Below are 19,396 nucleotides of genomic sequence, written 5' to 3'. Positions count from 1 at the left end.
AGTCCTCATCTCCTCATGTAATAGTACATATAGTCCTTTAGGTGCAGTAGTGGGCAGTGTAGTGTGTGGTCTATTTATGAATACATGAAATTCTCTCCATGATATTAAATATTATATTACGGGACAAAGCTGCTGTGCTTAACTACATAAGGAGTTCATTAAAAGCAAGCCAGCCCTATTTTTTTCCTAGTGGTGACACTAAAAGTTTCTTCACAGTTTAGATTAGTTGTGTTCCCAGTAAGCTCTTTGTCATGTTTCCATTAGTTTAGGATGAAAGCTGTTGCATATAAGGTGTTACTGAAATCTATTCTACTGTCTCTTCAATTTCCTCTTTCCAAATCCAGGACTGTTTTGACTCCAAAAGACAGCTTGTTTTCTGTTTGTTAGTCTGCTAAAACTGATCAAGTAAATTATATTCTTATTAAAGTCAGCTGACAATGAATATTATACATTCATTAAAGAGTATTTAGACAAATCTGATTGATCAGTTCTCTTGGTAACAAGATCATGGCTTCCTCCTACTTTCCAGAAGATCTCATTATCAAGTAAATTTAAGTACACAGCACTGTAAATTTACATGGTGCTTTACAGAGTAAGACATTTATAATCCACAGGATGAGTAATCTTGTATTAAGCAATTAAAAATGTTGACCCTTAACATGCTGGCCAATCCCGTTTTATATTTTTGTGTTGAGGGTCTTGTGTGGGAGAATGGAGCTGCTGTGAGGAAAGAACAGAAGTTTAGACTCGTGGGCCCTACACTGCTCACTTCAGCCCTTTACTGGGAAGAAAAAACAAAAAAAAACCCACACTCCTGCTTCACTATCTTAACAGTTAGGGTATATAGTTCCTGGAACAGAACCCCCAAATTCTGCCCTGAAGACCCAGTCTGTGGAGAGTTTGAGATTTATTGTTCACTAAGGCCTTTTCACATCCATATTATGTTGGGGATATTCTAGCAAAATGGAAAGACTATCCTTCAATTAAAAAAAACGCACACAGAGAAGCTATCTGACTGCAGAGAGGAGGTGGTGCTGGAGTTTATTCAGCTCTTACATTAGAATTCTAAGGATAAGTATACCCTATTTTAAGGTTAGACCAGGTTATTTTATAGCACATTTGTTTCTCTCTCTTCCCCTCCTTTCCCACTCATTGGCACATTATATGTGTGGAAGACCACATGATGGTTATATATGAATGCTTTAGGTGCATTCAAATCTTAAATAACAAGCTACCTAAAGTATTACAATAATATTTCCCTTTAACACAGATTTGCAAAGCTGTCAAATAGCAACCTGGATCGCACAGGGTTACTAAGAACAAATGGAAATCCAGTTTTAAAAAGCCTTCACAACATTTAACTTGGCAATATTACAAAGAGTAAATGCTTCACAGCTCTACCTTTCAAAAATATTTACATTTGGGTAGAAGTGTTGCAGAAACTTTCTAGGGTTTATATATATTTTAGGTATGCACTACAATACTACAAACAGTTTAATTTACCACTTTTAAAAATATGCCTTCTGGTATATTAACTTTATATTGACAATATTCCAGTGGTGAAGAGCAGGTTACAGAAAATGTTGCTGAGTCTATACCATGTCTGAGTAATTTGAGGCATCCTCTTAGCCTGGATTTTACAGACCTGTTAGTATCATGTAACTTAAGGCAATTTTTGCCAATAGTATTAATGTTCTGGGTTCTTGACAATTTAAGTGCCTCATAATTCTGTTTCATGTTAGCCACATTCAAAGACATGAACCAGAAGGACCACTTTTCCAAAGGCCTGACCTGTAGTCCACAGTGGAAATGAGTAATTCACTGATAAGGCCAAACTTCTCATTTTACACACATAGCCCAAAACACTAATGTTGCTTGTTGGTAACTAGGATGCTCTGACAGTTCAGTTTTTATAGCAAACAAACCAAGTATTCCACTTTGCTTTTGAAATATTATATTCAGTACTGTCACCGGAAGTAGACTTCTTTTATAAGATAAATGGGGGGGAAATGACTGCTGTGTAGAAGAAATAAGTTTTCTCTGTAATAATTTTCTATTGGACTTTACTAACCTATCAGCAGACTTATTTAAAAAGAGTATGTGCAAATATTTTTGCACAAAGGGAAAGTAAAAATACTGAGTTTACTTTGCTTCTAGAATTTTAAGACAAACTACAAATTTCAGTTCAATACAAACAAATTTGTAGGTCTTTCTGGTTAAGTGGTGGAAACTAGATTCCAGCAACGTGTGTTTTTAGATTTTGGTAGAGCAATTATTTCCACAAAGATCTAAAATAAATCAAGAATTCCACCGTCTTTGGCATACAGTACTACACTTTTTTTTTTTTTAAGCTGACCGGTCTTTCACAACCGTGACATTTCAAATTAGTTGATATTGCTACATAATTAAATAATTCTGGTATGAACACCATCAGTTGTTATTCCTTGATGTATTCTTGATTCTTAAATAAGGTCATTTCTTGTTATGAGATGGGTCTTCTAGAGTTATAAACTTTGATGCCATTCTGCATGGAAGAACGAGCATATTTGGTCAGAAGTGCACCTACTGTTTGCTTCTCTGCACATAAGTCTCTGGAGAGAAAAAGAAAGTAGTGGTGAAAACACTCTTCAGTAATTTTAAAAAAAGGTTATTAGGACACAGTATTTCAGGATTGAGTACAAACTGTTTCAGTAACCGATTTTCCTAATGTAGCAATCAGCCTGACTAGAGTGTTGCTTAATAAGCTATTGGTGTGCTTCTCCCAAAATGCTTTCAATCATCTAAAATTCATACCTTGGCATAGCTTGCTGCATTTATGTAACTCCCAAAAGCATATTACATGCTTTACAAAACACAAAGATGGTTCCTAACTTGAATATCTTACAATCTAAAAGGCAAAAGCCTAATTCTGTTCTCCATTACACCAGTATAGCTGTTTACACAACAGAGCCTATGCTGTCATAGCTGTATCAGCATAGCCCCCTAGTATAGACTTAGACAACATCGGGGTTTTCTGTCAGTGTAGCTACCACCTTCCTGAATCATGTTAGCTACATCAACAAAAACATTCTTCCATTGACAGAGCTGCATCTATACTGGGAATTTTGTTGGCGTAGCTATGTTGGTCGGGAGTGTAGGGTTTTTTTTTCACACCCCGATGGACATCGCTATACCGATAAGTTCAGACCAAGCCTGAGTCAATGGAGTCACTTCAGATTTTACTCTAAACAGCAGAATTTGGCTCAAAGCTCTGAGGCAAGGACCATGTCAGACCAAGTGTGTCTGCTTGTACATTGCTTAGCCCAACAAGGCCCAGAGCTTGATTGGATCATGTGAATGTTATGTCAATTTTGAACAATCCAAAGGACTAAGGGAAAGGATGAAACATGAGAAGTAAGACTGGAGTGTAGTTCTGGAATTAAGTTTGATTTTACTGACTTTAAAAAGAAAACTAATTTGGGAGATATGATGTATAAAGGAAAGTTGAAGTTTTTTAGCCTTTTCTCTAAAGTCAAATATTTACTGCTAATCTCCTTTCAAATTTGCCTCCTTTTAAATATTTCCTGACTAAGCTCTTCTAATCCCTTAATCTTCCACTAGTCTGGCTGTCCCTTCTCCAGACTTTGGTCCAACACTCACTGTGAATTCACACTCTTAATAATCTGCAAGTGAAAAGTTGAGTTACATAACTTCCAGTTAAGATTTTGATTTCAAGATAGCTCATGTGGATGAGTCACAAAGTGTTACTAATAGGAGAAAAGGTCTACTAGGAAACAGTTTATAACTTTTAGCTTTTTATCCTTTGGAAAATTCTACCCCCACTGAAGTGAAAGTCAATACAAAACTTCCATTTAGTTCAAGGGGCCCCAGGATTTCACCCTCACTATTCACATAGTACAGATAATACTTCTGAATGACTATACTGTAAATATATTTTACTCATTTAGAATTTGCAAAAAAAATCTAGCACTTTAAGGTTTTATCAGCTATAGTTGCCCATGATGCAACCAAGTATACTAGAAGTACTATGCAAGTGATTATGTACTTACTGTACTTTAAAACAGTATTATGCTTAGTAGTGAACTACTTACTGAATATATGGGGTAATGTCTGCTTCTGTCCACTTTTCCCGAATGGTAAATAGCCTGTTGAACCTTTCCTGGTTATCCTCAGGTAAGTCTTCTACTTTTAGCAAGAAGATAGTCTCTGGTCTTGAGTTTCTATCCAACAGAGCCAAACCCTATTGGGACAATAATAGGATGACACAAATTTTAACGCAGAAAACATGATCAAACCTCCCGTCTCTTGGCATATCAATTTGTGTTACTGTTGACATTTATCTCAGTATTTTTAACCCCTAAACTCTGAGTAGCAGCAATACTAGAAGGAAAATTGAAACCTTCACAATACCTGCCATCATGAAGGAGGTAGTTCTCACATCCCTTAAGGGAGGGGAACATGTAAAAATACACAACTTGATATCCCACTACCACCTTCAACAACATTTATATTGGTTACAGCATGCTGGAATCATTAAAGGCTGTTCTACAGTATGTTGGACTTCTAGTTCTGTCTACATTGATAGTAATAGACTGTAGATTTTAAATTTTTCTTCTATAGCTATGTGTATCAGGTCCAGGGAGACAGCTAGGAGAGCACTGTCATGCTCCTTCCTACACTGCTGAGGTCCTAGGCAGTTTCACTTTTCAGGAAATGCTTTGTAAATGCTTTAGTGCAGGACTATAGTGCTTCTCTCAGCTGCTGGCAAATACAGTTGAAATAAAAAATAAGAAGCCGGTTGTTCATGATTCATATACAAGTCCTACACAATACAGCAGTAAGAACATCCTGCTAATACATGAAACCAAATCCACTAGTTTAGTTTTTACCTTGAGCTGATCCAACCTTGTTGTCAGCCCTTCGGGGACACTTTGTTGCCATACTTCTTGAAACTCTGACAGATTGAATTTAACTGCATTTTGCAAGAGCATTTGTGCTGTAGCTGTGCATATTTTATCTGCATTCATTTCAAAATAAACTTCATCTGTAAAGGGAAAAATAAATTACACTCACAGGTTCTTACTTGCATTGGTATCAGGACATTTCTGTGCCTCAAGTTTCCCATCTGCTCTGCAGTCTACCCCTCCTGGCAGGGTAATTTGTGCCTAAGTTTCCCCTCTGGCTGGTTAAGTTAACCCTCTGGCTGGTTGTTTTATGCTCTGGCTAAACTAAAGTTCCCTCCCTTCCCAGGTAAACAAGAGTCAGAACAGAAACAAGTACATACTTAGTCCTCTCCTAGCTGCAGCTTTTAGCCCTGTTGATCAGGACTAACATCAACAGACCTGCACCCTCCTCAGGTGAAACAGTCCTTTTACCTCCCCTGCCACCCCCATCCCTTTCACTCTTGTTTATGCAAGTCTGATATCAACAGTTGTTTGCACTCTCTGAGCTAAACAGTTCAGTAGTCCTTTCACTTCCCCAAGGGCGGTATCCTGGTCTTCTCCCTTGATACAGGGTAGCGAAGAGGGTAAGGTGCACGTTCTCCCACTCTGAAAAACCTAGTCCAAAGCCCAACGAAAAAAAGAATATGTGCGAACCCTGGGTTTCAAGTTTACCTGCTTCACCTTCTCCCTTCCCAAACTCCTCCTGCATCCAGGTCCTCTCAGACTTCCAGGCCACTTCCTTGGGCTCAGACAAACCAACCCCTCCCATGCACCTTGTCTAGAGATATCCCAACAGTCACTGCTGCAATAGCGCCATTTCCAATGCCTTTAATGGAGAGCGCCACACCAGGTCTTGCCACTTCCGTGGTCTCCGCTTATGCAAGTAGAGTGCCTTCTATAGCTCTGCCTTTCCCAACACTCATTCCAACCCCACATTATGAGCTGAAATCAGAAACACCCATGTTGGGCCTATAGGCCCCACTATGCCCTACTACACAAGTTAATTCAAATGCCTGGATGATAAAATCCATCAGAAAAAGAGTTCTTTAATACTGTGCAACACATTTAAACTCAATCACAGAGGTTATGAATTGGAAAGATCTACTAGCTTATCTCAGGCACCTCTCTGCTAATTCATGATTTTTCTCTAATGACACTAGTTTCCCTATCCCATAGTTTAGTAGACCTCACTGTTAAGGAAAGTTTTCATGATAATCAGCCTAAACATTTCTTAGCTCAGGGTTGGCCTCCCTACTCTCTTACACTTTGTTGTTCTAGTTACGTAATTTGTTAATTCTTAACCCTCCTTTCTTAATAAATGCATCCCTGCCATAACTTACCTTCATCAGTATATTTCTTTCCATAACTTAAAAGAATATGTTGAATCATTTCTCTGAAAGAAAAAGTTAAACTTTAAAATCAACTTTTATGCATTTCAGATTTATGGCAAAGGAAGGCATTTTGAAATTATGTATTGTATAAAGTTAGCATACAATCAAAAAAATCACTACAAATACCTTCCTCCCTCCCACTAACACACTGAAACAGGGGCAGACAAAGCAAAAGCAGGAAAGACAACAGGGGATGGGATGTGTCATAGCAGCTGAAGGGTTAGGGAGCAAAGGAACAGACTAAGGCGACAGAGCTGACAGAGAGACATAGAAGTAACAGGAGCTGAAAGGGAACAAAGTAAATAGGGGCTGAAATGGACAAAGTGAGGGAGGTTGATCCAGGGTCTCTGAAGATCCCCTGCCATGGTACCCCAGCAACTTCGCCTCCTTAGTGCCCACTCCCACTGTGCTTTGAAGAGATGCAGAGGGAAGGAAGATAGGACTCTTGCCTGCCCTCATTTTTCACCAGCAAAAAGCATCACAGAGGTTTACAAAGCACTGCAGATATGTATAACATATTAATAAAAGGTACTTTATGGACTGGTTGCATCAAATTATAGCCTAACTTGTACTACTTTGCAGATTTTGGATAAAAGCAAAATGTTAGTATGGGTTTTTTTCCCCTAAATGAAGTTCAACAAAAATTTATAAAGCCTCAGTCAGTAAGCACAATTCAGTAGCCTTGTAATTTGAATGGAATGGCCTGTAAATATTTTAATACTATTCTATTAATATGATCACTGATATTTATTCAAATAAAGCATTACACTACCAGAAGTGCCACTGCATAACACAAAATGATTATGCAGGAGGTGCCCACCACACATTTTTCGTTTGCCATGCTTCCTGAATGGTATTCCACCATGGGCAGCAGTCTGCCAATTAAGTCATGGGTACAAGCAGAACATACAATAGAGTGAACAGCACTTTAGCTGCTGTGTCAGTGTACGTTTTAACAGTAGTCAGTGGATACTTATGCCTGCTATGAGACTGGAGTAGGATTTTTTGTAATCACGACCCATGATTATGTGACACTGACCAGGGAACAGAGATCAGTCTAACCAGACCTGAAGTGTCACACCTTTACTGTATAAAATTACTCAGGGCCATGCTATACTCCCCTTGAGCACATAAAAAATGGTGGGAGGGAAAAATGGGTATAAGAAGCCCGCACTGTGGCCCATTCACAGCAAGGGACACAATTGCAGCCCACATACTCCCTATATAAAAGGACTGCTCCCCTATGGGACAAAAGATTCCTGCAAAACATATGAGGAGACAGGCCATAGCTCTGTCCCACCTACATACCAGACAACAAAGGTGGCCAGAAGCATTTAGAGTGGGCAGGGGGTAAGTGCATCTCTTCCCGCCCCAAGTAGGTTGTAGCAATGAATGTGTTCCTAACTATGAGCCAGAGCTCTCCATGGAGCAGTGCAGCTCCACGCTGACCTCAGAGCAGGATTGTACCTTGAAGGTGAAATGGATTTATGTTTTACGGAGTCAAAGAACTTCTAATCTTGAGCACTGTTAGTTGAATATAGTTATTATACGACTCCTCTATGGTAAGTGCAAATACTAATGATGATTAATATGAGTAACAGTAATTTGTTTTCTAGTGCTTTAAGCACAAAGAAACAAAAAGATACTTACTTGGGTTCCAGGGATCCAAGTTCTTGAAGACAGATACTTAAAGGAACCTTGCTAAAAGACCAAGATTCAGAATCTATTAACTGAGTCACATGATTCAGAAGTTTCATCTCATAATCAAATTCTAGAACCCTCCAATATCCTGCCAAACAGAAGAAATATGTAATAATACTTCGTAATTCTGCTTCTCTGAAAATATCTTTCAGGATTCTCACACTTGAGTCTCAGCTCCCTTTCAAGGCACAAACAGAATACCAAGCTCTTAAAAGATTATTTAAACAACATTTAACAAGAGGAGAAAAAGGAAAGGAACAGAATAGTAGAACGGAGCAGAGACCAGTGTGATTAAATTTTTCAAGGAGAGATCAAAATACCTTGTTACTTTTCTATGTAAATCAACTACTGCACAGTTGTTACAGGGATGTTATACTATTGAATAGGGATGTAGTCAATAAGAATTTTTAATATTTTGTGATGCATGTTATGCAAGCATTTGAGAACTACTAACAATAGTGGCAGGTATTCTCAACCCACTATGCATGCCTATGTCTATCTGCCTGCCTTTCATGTTGTGACTGCTTGGAGTCAAATAAAGCAATTAACTCCTTTGACTCCTACATAAAACATTGGAAGATACTATTGACATTTCGGGAGAAAGCTATACAAAGCCCTGCAGAGACCACCACTTTCTTGCATTCCTCACTAAGTTGACCCCATGTGTTATGCTACAAAATAATACATATCCTACCTATAGGGACAAATACCTTCAATTTTACAGGCATTTATAACCTGCAATTGATGCAGTATTTCCTCCTCACTCGCTTGAATCCGATCTAGCAAGTCTTCCATTGTATACTGCAGCATGCAAGAAGAAAAAAAAATGGATTACCTTCAACCCTTGCTAAAGCTAAACTGAAGAAAGTAAATATTACCTCATATAAATATGATGAAGATAAACATTATTTAGAACAGGGATGGGAGAACACAGTGGAGGCTTGGGTTTTAAAGTCTCTTAAATTTACCACACTAGTTCAAATTTGCAAACAATCTTTTCCTGCAATTTAAACTAGTTTCTCCAAAGATCATTCAATTTTTTTAAAAAATAACATTCTTTCTAAATAAAGGAAGCCTTTGCACCATGTACCAGTGATATAAGACTACCTCCAGAAGTCAGACTAGCTCAAGTGGCCATCCTATGCGAGGTACACATTTGCAGCATGCAAGAAGATACCATCAGAGATGCTTAGTTTTGCAGTTCTCAAACTGTGGATTTGTGTCTCCAGAGGTAACATACTTTAAAACGTATTTGCTGTTAACAAGCAAGTAAATAATATATAGAGGTGAGAAATAACAGACCTCAACCCTATTGTCCCTCTGCAAATTTGTATACACAGAGTTAATCTCTTACCTCTCTCTAAAAGTGCAAAGTTTCAAAAAGTTCAGTGAATAGAAGATTGTGGGGGCAGAATAGATCTGGACAAGAAGAAGTCTGGAGAAAAATGTGAGAAGTGAGGGACATATGCTTGTTTTGTTAAAATATTATATGTTTGCTGTTGAAGAAAAAAATCCAGAATATTTAACGTTGTTTTAGTTAAATAAAACAATTTAAATGTCTGTCTGGTGATGTTCTCCTCCTAATACAGCATGGCAAGAAAATCCTCCAAATATTAATGATTAACCTGTTGAATTGGAAATAGTTCATCTCCCAATGACTTCATAAATATCTGCTTCAATTACTTTTGGTAAATGAAATAACCAAACAATCATTCATTTTCTGATTTAGCTGTAAAACTAATCTGAAAAGTTTTCAAAATAAATCACTGTTTAAAAATGTAAAGCGTGTACCTTCTAAAAAAGAAACCTACATCTATTTTTGAGTTGTGAAGAATATGTATTAAGATTATAATAACCAACAAGAATGCACTTATGTAGAAAACCATGATTAAATCAAGTCTTCCTGACTAGTGATTTAAATCCTGATTTAAATCAAATCCACCCTGCATCTTAAATAGTTTATTCTGTCTAAATTTTACTGTAATTTCACTGGCAACAGTATTCTTCACTTTCTGCCTCACACTTGTTCAGTGCTGCTGTACTTGGATACTGAATATCCGCTGTTTTACTTCATTGGTCAGCAGTGAATACATTGAAATATTGAGTGAATATATGCAACAAACACTGTAGCAGTATGCTGTGTTATAAAAACATGAGTTTCCTATAATCTACTGAATTGATCATTTTTGTGCACAGGAAAAAACAATCACTTGTTAGTTGCCCATGCCAAGAGAAATGCAAAGAGTTAACAAGGAGCATAACAAAAATGCATATCATCACTTGTATTGTGGTAGCATCTAGGGGCTCCAGTCAGAATTAATGCCCACAGCAAGGCGTAGCCTGTCCTCCCAGGGAACTTACAATCTATATTTAAAGTTCCACAATGTTATCTGTAACACAGTTAAGAATCTTATGTTTTTAAAAAAAAAAAAAAAAATTATCCCTTTAATATTCTGAGTTTTGGTCGGAAGATAGAAGATAATTAGACAAAACTGACATGTTAAAAGTATTTTCTTTTAAACGCGGAGAAGTCTCAGATGTTATCTTTGAGCATTAATATTTGAAAGGATATTTGTATTGTCATGCAAATGTAAGTTAGTTTTAAAACTAGTCAGCTAATAGATCATATGTAAATGTTCAGAAACTGTATTTTACTCCATCATGAAAAAATTCTTTACTTAATAATATTTCCTCAAGACGTGCCTTATATTTTAAGTCAGATGATTCATATCTCTCATTCTGACCATTCTTGATGCCTGAACTGGATTTTCTGAAGGCAGAACTTGCAGGTTAATAACAAAACCTATGATCTCTGGCAGCACAGATCTGTAATTATGTCTGCCTTTGGAGTAATCTCAACCCTTTCTCCCTCCACTTCCTCCATATCACCCTTGCTATTCTACTTCTCTTCCTTCCCATATCATTCTACTTCCCTTTCCTTAGTGGTGAGTGCCTTTTACATAGGGTAAAATGAAGTCACAAGAAGCACAAGTAACGGTGGGGAAAGCCACTACACCTGATAGTCACATAACATTTGGGGGATTTAGATAGCCAGTTCCTTAAGACTTCAAAATGGATGTGGTCAGTTTTCCCCCCCACAACTTCTGGCTTCATTTTGCTAGCTTAGTGCAGAAGTCTTCCCCCTGCAGAAGGGGGACAGTAATTCTTCTCACCATCCTCTGTCCAATGTTTTCAAACTTTTTTTGAAGATGAAGAAAATTGTTGATTTCTGTGACCCAGTGGAGCTGGGGATGAGGGGTTCAGCGTGTGGGAGGGGGCTCTGGGCTGGGGCAGAGGGTTGGGGGTGAGGGTTGCGACCAGGAATGAGGGGTTCAGGGTGTGGGAGGGGGTCAGGGCTCTGGGGTGGGGCCAGGAATGAGGGATTTGGGATGCAGGAGGGGGCTCTGGGGAGGGCTCAGGGCTGGGGTAGGGGATTGGGGCATGGGGGTGGAGTGGCTTTTCTGCGGCCGCTCCCGGTCAGTGGAGCAGCAAGGGTGCTAAGGCAGGCTTCCTGCCTATCCTGGCACCGTGGACCATGCTGTGCCCTGGAAATGGCCAGCAGCAGGCCCAGCTCCTAGGTGAAAGTGTGTGAGCTGCTCCGCATGGCTCTTGCCTGCAGGCACAGCCCCCCCGCCCCAAACTCCCATTGGCTGGGAAACGGCCAAAGGGAGTCCGGAGCCAGTGCTTGGGGTGGGGTCAGCATGTGGAGCCTCTTGGACCCCCTGCCTAGGAGCCAGACCTGCTGCTGGCCGCTTCTGGGGCGCAATGTGATGTCAGAACAGGTAGGGACTAGCCTGCCTTAGCCGGGCAGCACTGCTAATGGGATTTTAACAGCCCAGTCAGCAGTGCTCACCAGAGCTGCCACAACCCAGTGCCTTACATTCTGTGACCCAGTACTGGGTCGCAACCCACAGTTTGAAAACCATGCTCTAGTCTACACAAAAAAGGAAGACTATCTCTTCTCACTAAGGCAAACAGCTTTCTGACTGCAGCCAGTAACACTGCGAGCAATTCCTGACTAGGTTAGCATGCCAGGCTGTCTCAAGCAGGGAGAAAAAGCAGCTCAGAGCAGGACTGTGTACAAGGGCACAATTCTGCATAATTAAGTAAAACTGGGAGCAAAGCTATTTTTTCTAGTTAAGAATGTAGCTTTACTAGGCTTTTATAGCATTACCAATTACAAAGGAAAAGTAAAAACAAGGAAGTGATTTACTTAACAGGCTTACCTTTGAGTCAGTCAGAGCTTTCTCTCTCTCACTGTCTGGCCCTTCATAAGGATTTTCCATTAGAAGTTTCTTTAATTTCTTTAGTTTAGGTCGACATTTCCTTAATTCCCAGTAATTATTGGAGAAACCAGCAATCTACAAAAAGAAATTAAAGATTCTGTGACTCATTTAATTTAACACTGTCAGCCAAGGTAACTTGCAAAGAATAATTAACAATGAATTTTATAGAGGTCACATAATAAATATCTTGATTTTTTTTTTTTTTAAAGAGATTGTTTCTCGTTTCTAAAGAAGAGTAGGCAGAAATATTCTCAGCACTGAAGTCCATTATTGGGAATAAGAGTTAGAAGTCTGTAGTTCAGTAATAAAAGCATACCTACTGTCTACATGACAAAGAAACCAGCTGGTCTCTACATATGGACAATACCTGCTAATGGCCAGATATTTTAAAGTCCTGTCAATTTCACCCCTTCCAACATCTGTTCTTTTTTTCTAATACCTCAGTCTTGCTGCTCTCCACAAGCTATCTTCCCAATTATTTCCCATATCCTGGAATTCCTAGTTAATGGGCATTTTACTACACAATGAATGCGGAAGGGAGCTATGAATCATCACTTCATTAAACATGCATCTTGGGAAAGAAGAAAGATGTTCACTACATAACTATATAAGCCAGGTACATGCTCTAAGTGTGCCCATGGGTCATTTGTTAAAAATACTGCACACTTCTTTTCCCCAGGCCCTGAAAAAGAGGTTTACCAGCGACACCATGGCAGGGTTCGGAGCCCAGGTGGGTGCCTCCCTTTCCAAAGATATGTATACAGAGACAGGACATGACAGAAGCTGAGTGGGACAATCAGCAGAAGAACTGCCTTCATTCCCTAATCTACCACACAGGGAGAAGAGAAACCCAAAAGTGTAATTGATACAAGGTCTCCAATCTTCTAAACTCTCTAGGACCTTCAGAGGAATCCCAGGGTGCATTGAAATACCTCTGAAGCATACCTTGGGCATCCCCCAAAAGTCCTACTGAGGCGTTCAGATGATAGGAGGCCGTAGGCAATGCTCTTCTGTTGAAGAGGCCAGCAATCAGACAGGTGTGAGCACAGAATGGGGAAGGCACAGCAGGCTCCAAGCTCATTTAGTGGTATTGCTCTCAGATCCAACCCTTTCCCCTGTATGAAAAATCCTTCTAACAGCAACAGAAAAGCTCAGTTTTTTTTTTTTATAAATGTATTTTTAAAAGTCAGGATTTTAAAGATGTTCTAGAAATTTGATTTTTAAGTAATTTGTTTTTAAATTGTCCTTTTAACCATTTAAGCTAGATTGTCAATTAAAAAAAAAACAAGCACTACTACTCAAGAAAGCAGCCTAGATATGAAATACTGTATCCAAATTCTGTTTGGAAAGCTTAGACTTCTTTTTGTTTATAGTTTTTGCCTATATTAGTTTATTTAAATAAATATTAGTTTATGACCTCAGTTCTCCAGCTCTTTTCACATGCAATGGCAATTACACAAGCAGAATAACTACAACATTTGGGGTTTTTTTCTGTACTTATTTTTCATTTTTTTTCAAATTTCTCAGAGAAGAAGATATTGCTGGTCATTTAGTGGTTGAAAAATATGCTAACACATAATGAGTTCATAGCCAGAGCTAGTTGCTCACCCTGGACAAACATAGCAGAATGCTCAGCCCCTGTGGAAGGGAGTGCTTGCTCCTGAGTGATCATCTCTTTGGACTGATGCATGAGCCTTTCAATACTGCTTCCAGAAGAAAGGTAATTTATATTATTTGTATTATAGTAGCACTTACAGGCCCCAATCCCATTATGTTTAGCACTATGCACACATAACAAAAAGAAAGTACCTCTCATAAAGAGTTTGCAATCTAAGCAATATAACTATACACTACAACAGGGGTGGGCAAACTATGGCATGCAGAATTGCCCCCAGTGGTGCCGTGGGCCCCACGCTGCTCTGAGAAGCGGCCAGCACCATTTCCCTGGAGCCCCAGGGTCAGGGGAACAAAGGGCTCCATGCGTTGCCCTTGGCTCCAGGCGCCGCCCCCCACAGTTCCCATTGGCCGGGAACGGGAACCACGGCCAATGGGAACTTCAGGGTAGGTCCCTGGAGGCGTGGCAAGGGCAGTGTGTGGAGCCCTGTGCCCCCCCACGGGGCTGTGCAGGGACATGGTTCTGGCTGCTTCCCGGAGCGGTGTGCACCACTGCCACCCCGGAGCTGCTTTAGGTAAGTGGCGCTGGGCTGGAGCCCGAATCCCTCCTGCACCCCAACCCCCTGATCACCCTCCTGCACCCCTTCCCATAGCCCCCTGCTGCACCCCCGGGTACCCAACCCCCTGCCCTGAGTCCCCTGCCACACCCTGCACCCCTCCTCTGCCCCAATCCCTTGCCCTGAGCCTGTTCCTGCACACCGCACCCCCTCCCATACCCCACACTCCCTCACGCACCCCAACCCCCTGCCCAAGCCCTGCATACAATTTCCCCACCCAGATGTGGCCCTCGGCCCAAAAACTTTGCCCACCCCTGCACTACAACATGTTTGGGATGGTGTTAGGAAAGATCCCAACCAAAAAAACCCCAAAGTGATTTGACAGGAAGTTATCTTGGTGCCTGGGACTTCAAAAAATCATTACAGAACATAGCAAGAGTGAAGGAGAAGGAATATTACTTTCTTGTTAATCTACTTTGTTTTGAATGGACTTTTTCCTACTAGCAGAACTGCAAACTCTGCGGAATAAATGATGCTCTGATTGTTCTAGAACTGGAGAAGGAGGGCGACTCCTCCTTAGTGATGTCATTATACCCACTGTACAAAATTAAGAGCAAATGATAATATTTTCCTAACCATTTTTAGGAAAATTTGATCTATTACATTTGCTTCAAAGGGGCAGAAACAATGAATTCTTTAAACTCATAATTCTAAAATCCTCCATCCCATAGAATCTTTCCAGATGCAACAGGTAGGATAGAAGAGTCATCTTTGAAGATTTTTTTTTTAGACAATGGAACTAAGAAAGTGCAGCAAAATGTGCCTTTCAGGGTAGGCCATTTAAACAGGCACTCTACTAATGTAAAAGTGTCAATTTGCTCTTCGTGTCTTATATTTAAGACAGCTCACTTGAGTGAAGGAGAAAATATCTATTCTTTGAAGTTACTAAGCACCATAAGTACTTACTGCCTCACCCAAAACAGACTTTATGCTTGGATCTGTTAAACAGATGATAACTGAAGCCATGATAGATAAGTTTTATGTTAATACACTCATGCTGATCATTTGCAATTGTAAGATACTATAATAATAGGCACCTTAGGTGAAACACTAATGTGAAGAATAGACGATAAGGAAACAAAAGAATATACCTGGGTGTGAATGACATTACATGATGCTTGATCTACAAGCAGCTGTTCTGGAGTTTTACAGCCAGGGATAAACAGCAACATATTTGAAGTATCTGCTATTTTCATATCATAAGTTTTATCTTTACTGCACAGCACAGCTTGTTCATCTTTGTCACCACGAATCACTAGGCTGAAAAAAAACAAGTTCTTGTTTTTAAATGCAAAAATAGCAAAGGAATACTCATCTTTATTTTCAGATGACATAACATTTCAAATACATTAAAAATATTGCTAACCAGGTGGCAAGTTGCAGTTACTATGACTACTGCTACCAGTTGGAATATCATATCTACAAGTTTCAGAGTAGCAGCCGTGTTAGTCTGTATCTGTAAAAAGAAAAGGAGTACTTGTGGCACCTTAGAGACTAACCAATTTATTAGAGCATAAGCTTTCGTGAGCTACAGTTCACTTCATCGGATGCATACAGTGGAAAATATAGTGGGGAGATTTTATATACACAGAGAACATGAAAAAATGGGTGTTACCATAGAGACTGTAACAAGAGTGATCAGGAAAGGTGAGCTATTACCTTCCCCCCCTCCCCCCCACTGAATGCATCCAGTGAAATGAGCTGTAGCTCACGAAAGCTTATGCTTTGTTAGTCTCTAAGGTGCCACAAATCCTCCTTTTCTTATTACCAGCAGGAGAGCAGGGGGCAGGACCTTTTGTAGTGACAATCAAGGTGGGCCATTTCCAGCAGTTGACAAGAACAGTAGGAGGGGAAAAAAACAAGGGGAAATAGATTTACTTTGTGTAATGACCCATCCACTCCCAGTCTTTATTCAAGCCTAAGTTAATTGTATCCAGTTTGCAAATTAATTCCAATTCAGCAGTCTCTCATTGGAGTCTGTTTTTGAAGTTTTTTTGTTGAAGAATTGCTACTTTTAGGTCTGTAATCGAGTCACCAAAGAGACTGCAGTGTTCGCCGACTGGTTTTTGAATGTTATAATTCTTGACATCTGATTTATGTCCATTTATTCTTTTACGTAGAGACTGTCCAGTTTGGCCAATGTACATGGGAGAGCGGCATTGCTGGCACATGATGGCATATATCACATTGGTAGATGCGCAGGTCCTTGCTTACAAACAGCCCCCCAACCAGAAGCAAATACTCACCAGCAACCCCACACCAAAAACACTAACCCAGGAACCTATCCTTGCAACAAAACCCGTTGCCAGCTGTGTCCACATATCTATTCAGGCAACACCATCATAGGGCCTAATCACATCAGCCACACTATCAGAGGCTCGTTCACCTGCACATCCACCAATGTGATATATGCTAACGAGAGACTGCTGAATTGGAATTAGTTTGCAAACTGGATACAATTAATTTAGGCTTGAATAAAGACTGGAAGTGGATGTGTCATTACACAAAGTAAATCTATTTCCCCTTATTTCCCCTCCTACTATTCTTGTCAACTGCTGGAAATGGCCCACCTTGATTATCACTACAAAAGCCCCCTCCCACACTCGTAATAGCTCCCCTTTCCTGATCTCTCTTGTTACAGTCTGTATGGTAACACCCATTGTTTCATGTTCTCTGTGTATATAAAATCTTCCCACTATATTTTCCACTGCATGCATCTGATGAAGTGAGCTGTAGCTCACGGAAGCTTATGCTCTAATAAATTTGTTAGTCTCTAAGGTGCCACAAGTCCTCCTTATATCTCCAAGTTGTGACATACAGTTAGTTTAATCATATTACTGTTACCCCTTCCTCGTTCCCACACCTCTTGCTCATTTGTTCATTTCACCCACTTTCTGATCTTTTAAATCTTGATCCTGAAAGCTCATATACATGACCAACACTGCACTGAAGTCCCAGTCACGCCCAGCTTACTTCAGGGCACTGGGTAATGGCACAGCAACTGTTCCTCTAATAAAAACCCAGACCTATTAACTCGGAATGTTCTTCAGAAAAAACTTCTGCTTCCATGTGATTTTTAACATTTTCCTACACTTTTGCCTTAGAGCAGCAGTTCTCAACCAGGGGTCCGAGGCCCCCTGGGGGGCTTTCATCAGGTTTCAGGTGGTCCTCCAAGCAGGACTGGCATTAGATTCACTGAGGCCCAGGGCAGAAAACCAACGCCCCTTCGCCACACCACCCAGGACTGAAGCCAAAGCCTGAGCAGCTTAGCTTCATGGGGCCCCCTGTTGTGTGGGACCCCAGGTAACTGCCCTGTCTGCTACCCCCTAATGCCAGCCCTGGCTTTTATATACAGAAAAACAGGTATGGTTGTACAGCTGGACCATGGAGTTTTTATAGCAAGTTGGGGGGTTCTGAGAAAGAAAAAGGTTGAGAACCCCTGCCTTAGAGGACAACTGCAGTCAAATGAAGGATTTTTCAAACCTTTTACTAACCACAACCCCCACGGCACTCACACTTTCTCCCAGGGCTCCATGCTCCAGAGAGTCCTGTGTGGCCCCTAAAACCAGAATACATCCCACTGTTTCAACCAAAAGAAACTACCCTGAACCACGAAAAACAAATGGGGTTCGCACGTATGCACTTCATGAACAGTCCTACGGAGCTCAAAGGAACTATTCACAGGCAGAGTGTTGAGAAGTTGAGAGCCACGTTTTAATTCATGGTGCTGTTCACGGGAAACAGATACGTTCCAGGGATACAAACCTTGATCATTTCACATTTTAACCAATAGGGAATTAAAACAATGAATTAAAAACAGAAATTTAAACTCCGCCCGGGCAAGATGCGCAGGGGGCCCCAGGGAGGCTTTCGGTTCGGCAGCTTGTACAGAGCCATTTTAACTGTGATCTGCCCCTTCATTCCCCCCCGGCACCCAGGTCACACGACCGCCTGGCAAGGTCCCGGCGGTCCCTCCCCCTCGCGATCGTTCCTGCCCCGCCCGCCAGGGCGCGCTGCAGGCCCGGTCCCCCGCGCGCGCCGCAGTCCCAGGCCGGGCCACCTCCGCACCTGCGCCCCGCCTCCAGCTCGGCGCAGAGGCCCGGCTCCAGCTGCAGCAGGCAGCACTCCCCGGCGCTGGCGCGGGGGCTGAAGCTGAGGCAGTGCACGGGCGGCAGCAGCTCCGCCGGCTTCAGCTTCGCGATGTGCAGCGTGGCCTCCACCTCCTCGCGGCTCCGCATCCTGCCCGGCGCCGGGCTCCCCGCTCAACGGGACGGGCGCGCGGCAAACGGTCCCGAGAGCGCGCGAAAACCCCGCGCCGCGCTCGGGGCGGGCCCTGAAGCCGGAGAGAGCCCTACATCCGCCAGAGAAGAGTCACGTGAGCCCTAGTGCTTGGGGGGGGGGGGCGGAGGCGCGCGGCAGCGTCTAGATGAGGCGGGGGACGAAGGAGCGGGAGCTCTCCCCCTTGGCCTGTGGTTCGGGGGAAGGACAAACGCCCGCGCGCGGTGCACGCACGAATACCCCCTGCAGAGCAGGTGCGGGCGGTGGAGTTGCGGTGTGAGGCAGTAACGGGGAAAGAGCTTCCCCCATCGTGCTGCCTCCTCCCTGAGAGGGGGGCTGCCCTGTGCTCATCTCCCAGGTTTTCCCCTTTAGCTGCAGGGAGGTTCCCTGCAGAAGCTGGGAATGGGCGACGGGGTGGGTCATTTGAGGATGACCTGTTCTGTTCATTCCCTCTGGGACACCACCTGGCGTTGGCTATTGTCAGAGACAGGCTATTGGGCTAGATGGACCTTTAGTCGGACCCAGTACGGCCGTTCTTAGGTACGGACAGGTGGCTCTCGAGCTGG

General features: G+C 41.8%; 1 protein-coding gene across 2 annotated transcripts; it reads right to left on the bottom strand.

The window, feature by feature from the left end:
* Positions 1 to 1,016: 1,016 nt before the first annotated feature.
* Positions 1,017 to 18,898, bottom strand: DSCC1 (DNA replication and sister chromatid cohesion 1). Of its 2 annotated transcripts, none has more exons than XM_084618171.1 (9): positions 18,621 to 18,898; positions 15,644 to 15,812; positions 12,262 to 12,396; positions 8,730 to 8,836; positions 7,985 to 8,035; positions 6,284 to 6,336; positions 4,890 to 5,044; positions 4,092 to 4,240; positions 1,017 to 2,591 (listed from the first exon to the last, which is right to left on the bottom strand). In XM_084618171.1, the coding sequence occupies exons 1-9, from the start codon at positions 18,788 to 18,790 to the stop codon at positions 2,483 to 2,485; spliced, it is 1,098 nt and encodes a 365-aa protein (XP_084474297.1). In that variant the 5' UTR covers positions 18,791 to 18,898; the 3' UTR covers positions 1,017 to 2,482. The 2 variants fall into 2 exon arrangements, with proteins under 2 accessions (XP_084474297.1, XP_084474296.1); XM_084618170.1 differs by having other exon boundaries at positions 7,985 to 8,123; positions 8,746 to 8,836.
* Between the last annotated feature and the right edge of the window lie 498 nt (positions 18,899 to 19,396).

Source organism: Lepidochelys olivacea (genome assembly GCF_965140295.1).
Source record: "Lepidochelys olivacea isolate rLepOli2 genome assembly, chromosome: 2".
In the NCBI taxonomy this organism is placed as follows: domain Eukaryota; kingdom Metazoa; phylum Chordata; order Testudines; family Cheloniidae; genus Lepidochelys; species Lepidochelys olivacea.
The sequence above is the reverse complement of the archived record's forward strand: the minus strand, read 5'-3'. Positions and strand labels throughout refer to the sequence as shown.

Bases quoted from the DNA above. Each gene is read 5' to 3' on its own strand.
- DSCC1 (XM_084618170.1), bottom strand. From the start codon at position 18,790: ATGCGGAGCCGCGAGGAGGTGGAGGCCACGCTGCACATCGCGAAGCTG. The intron at 8,837-12,261 runs GTAAGCCTGTTA...TGCATGCTGCAG, and splicing joins AAGCTCTGACTGACTCAAAG to TATACAATGGAAGACTTGCT. The intron at 5,045-6,283 runs GTAAGTTATGGC...TTCCCTTTACAG, and splicing joins AAAGAAATATACTGATGAAG to ATGAAGTTTATTTTGAAATG.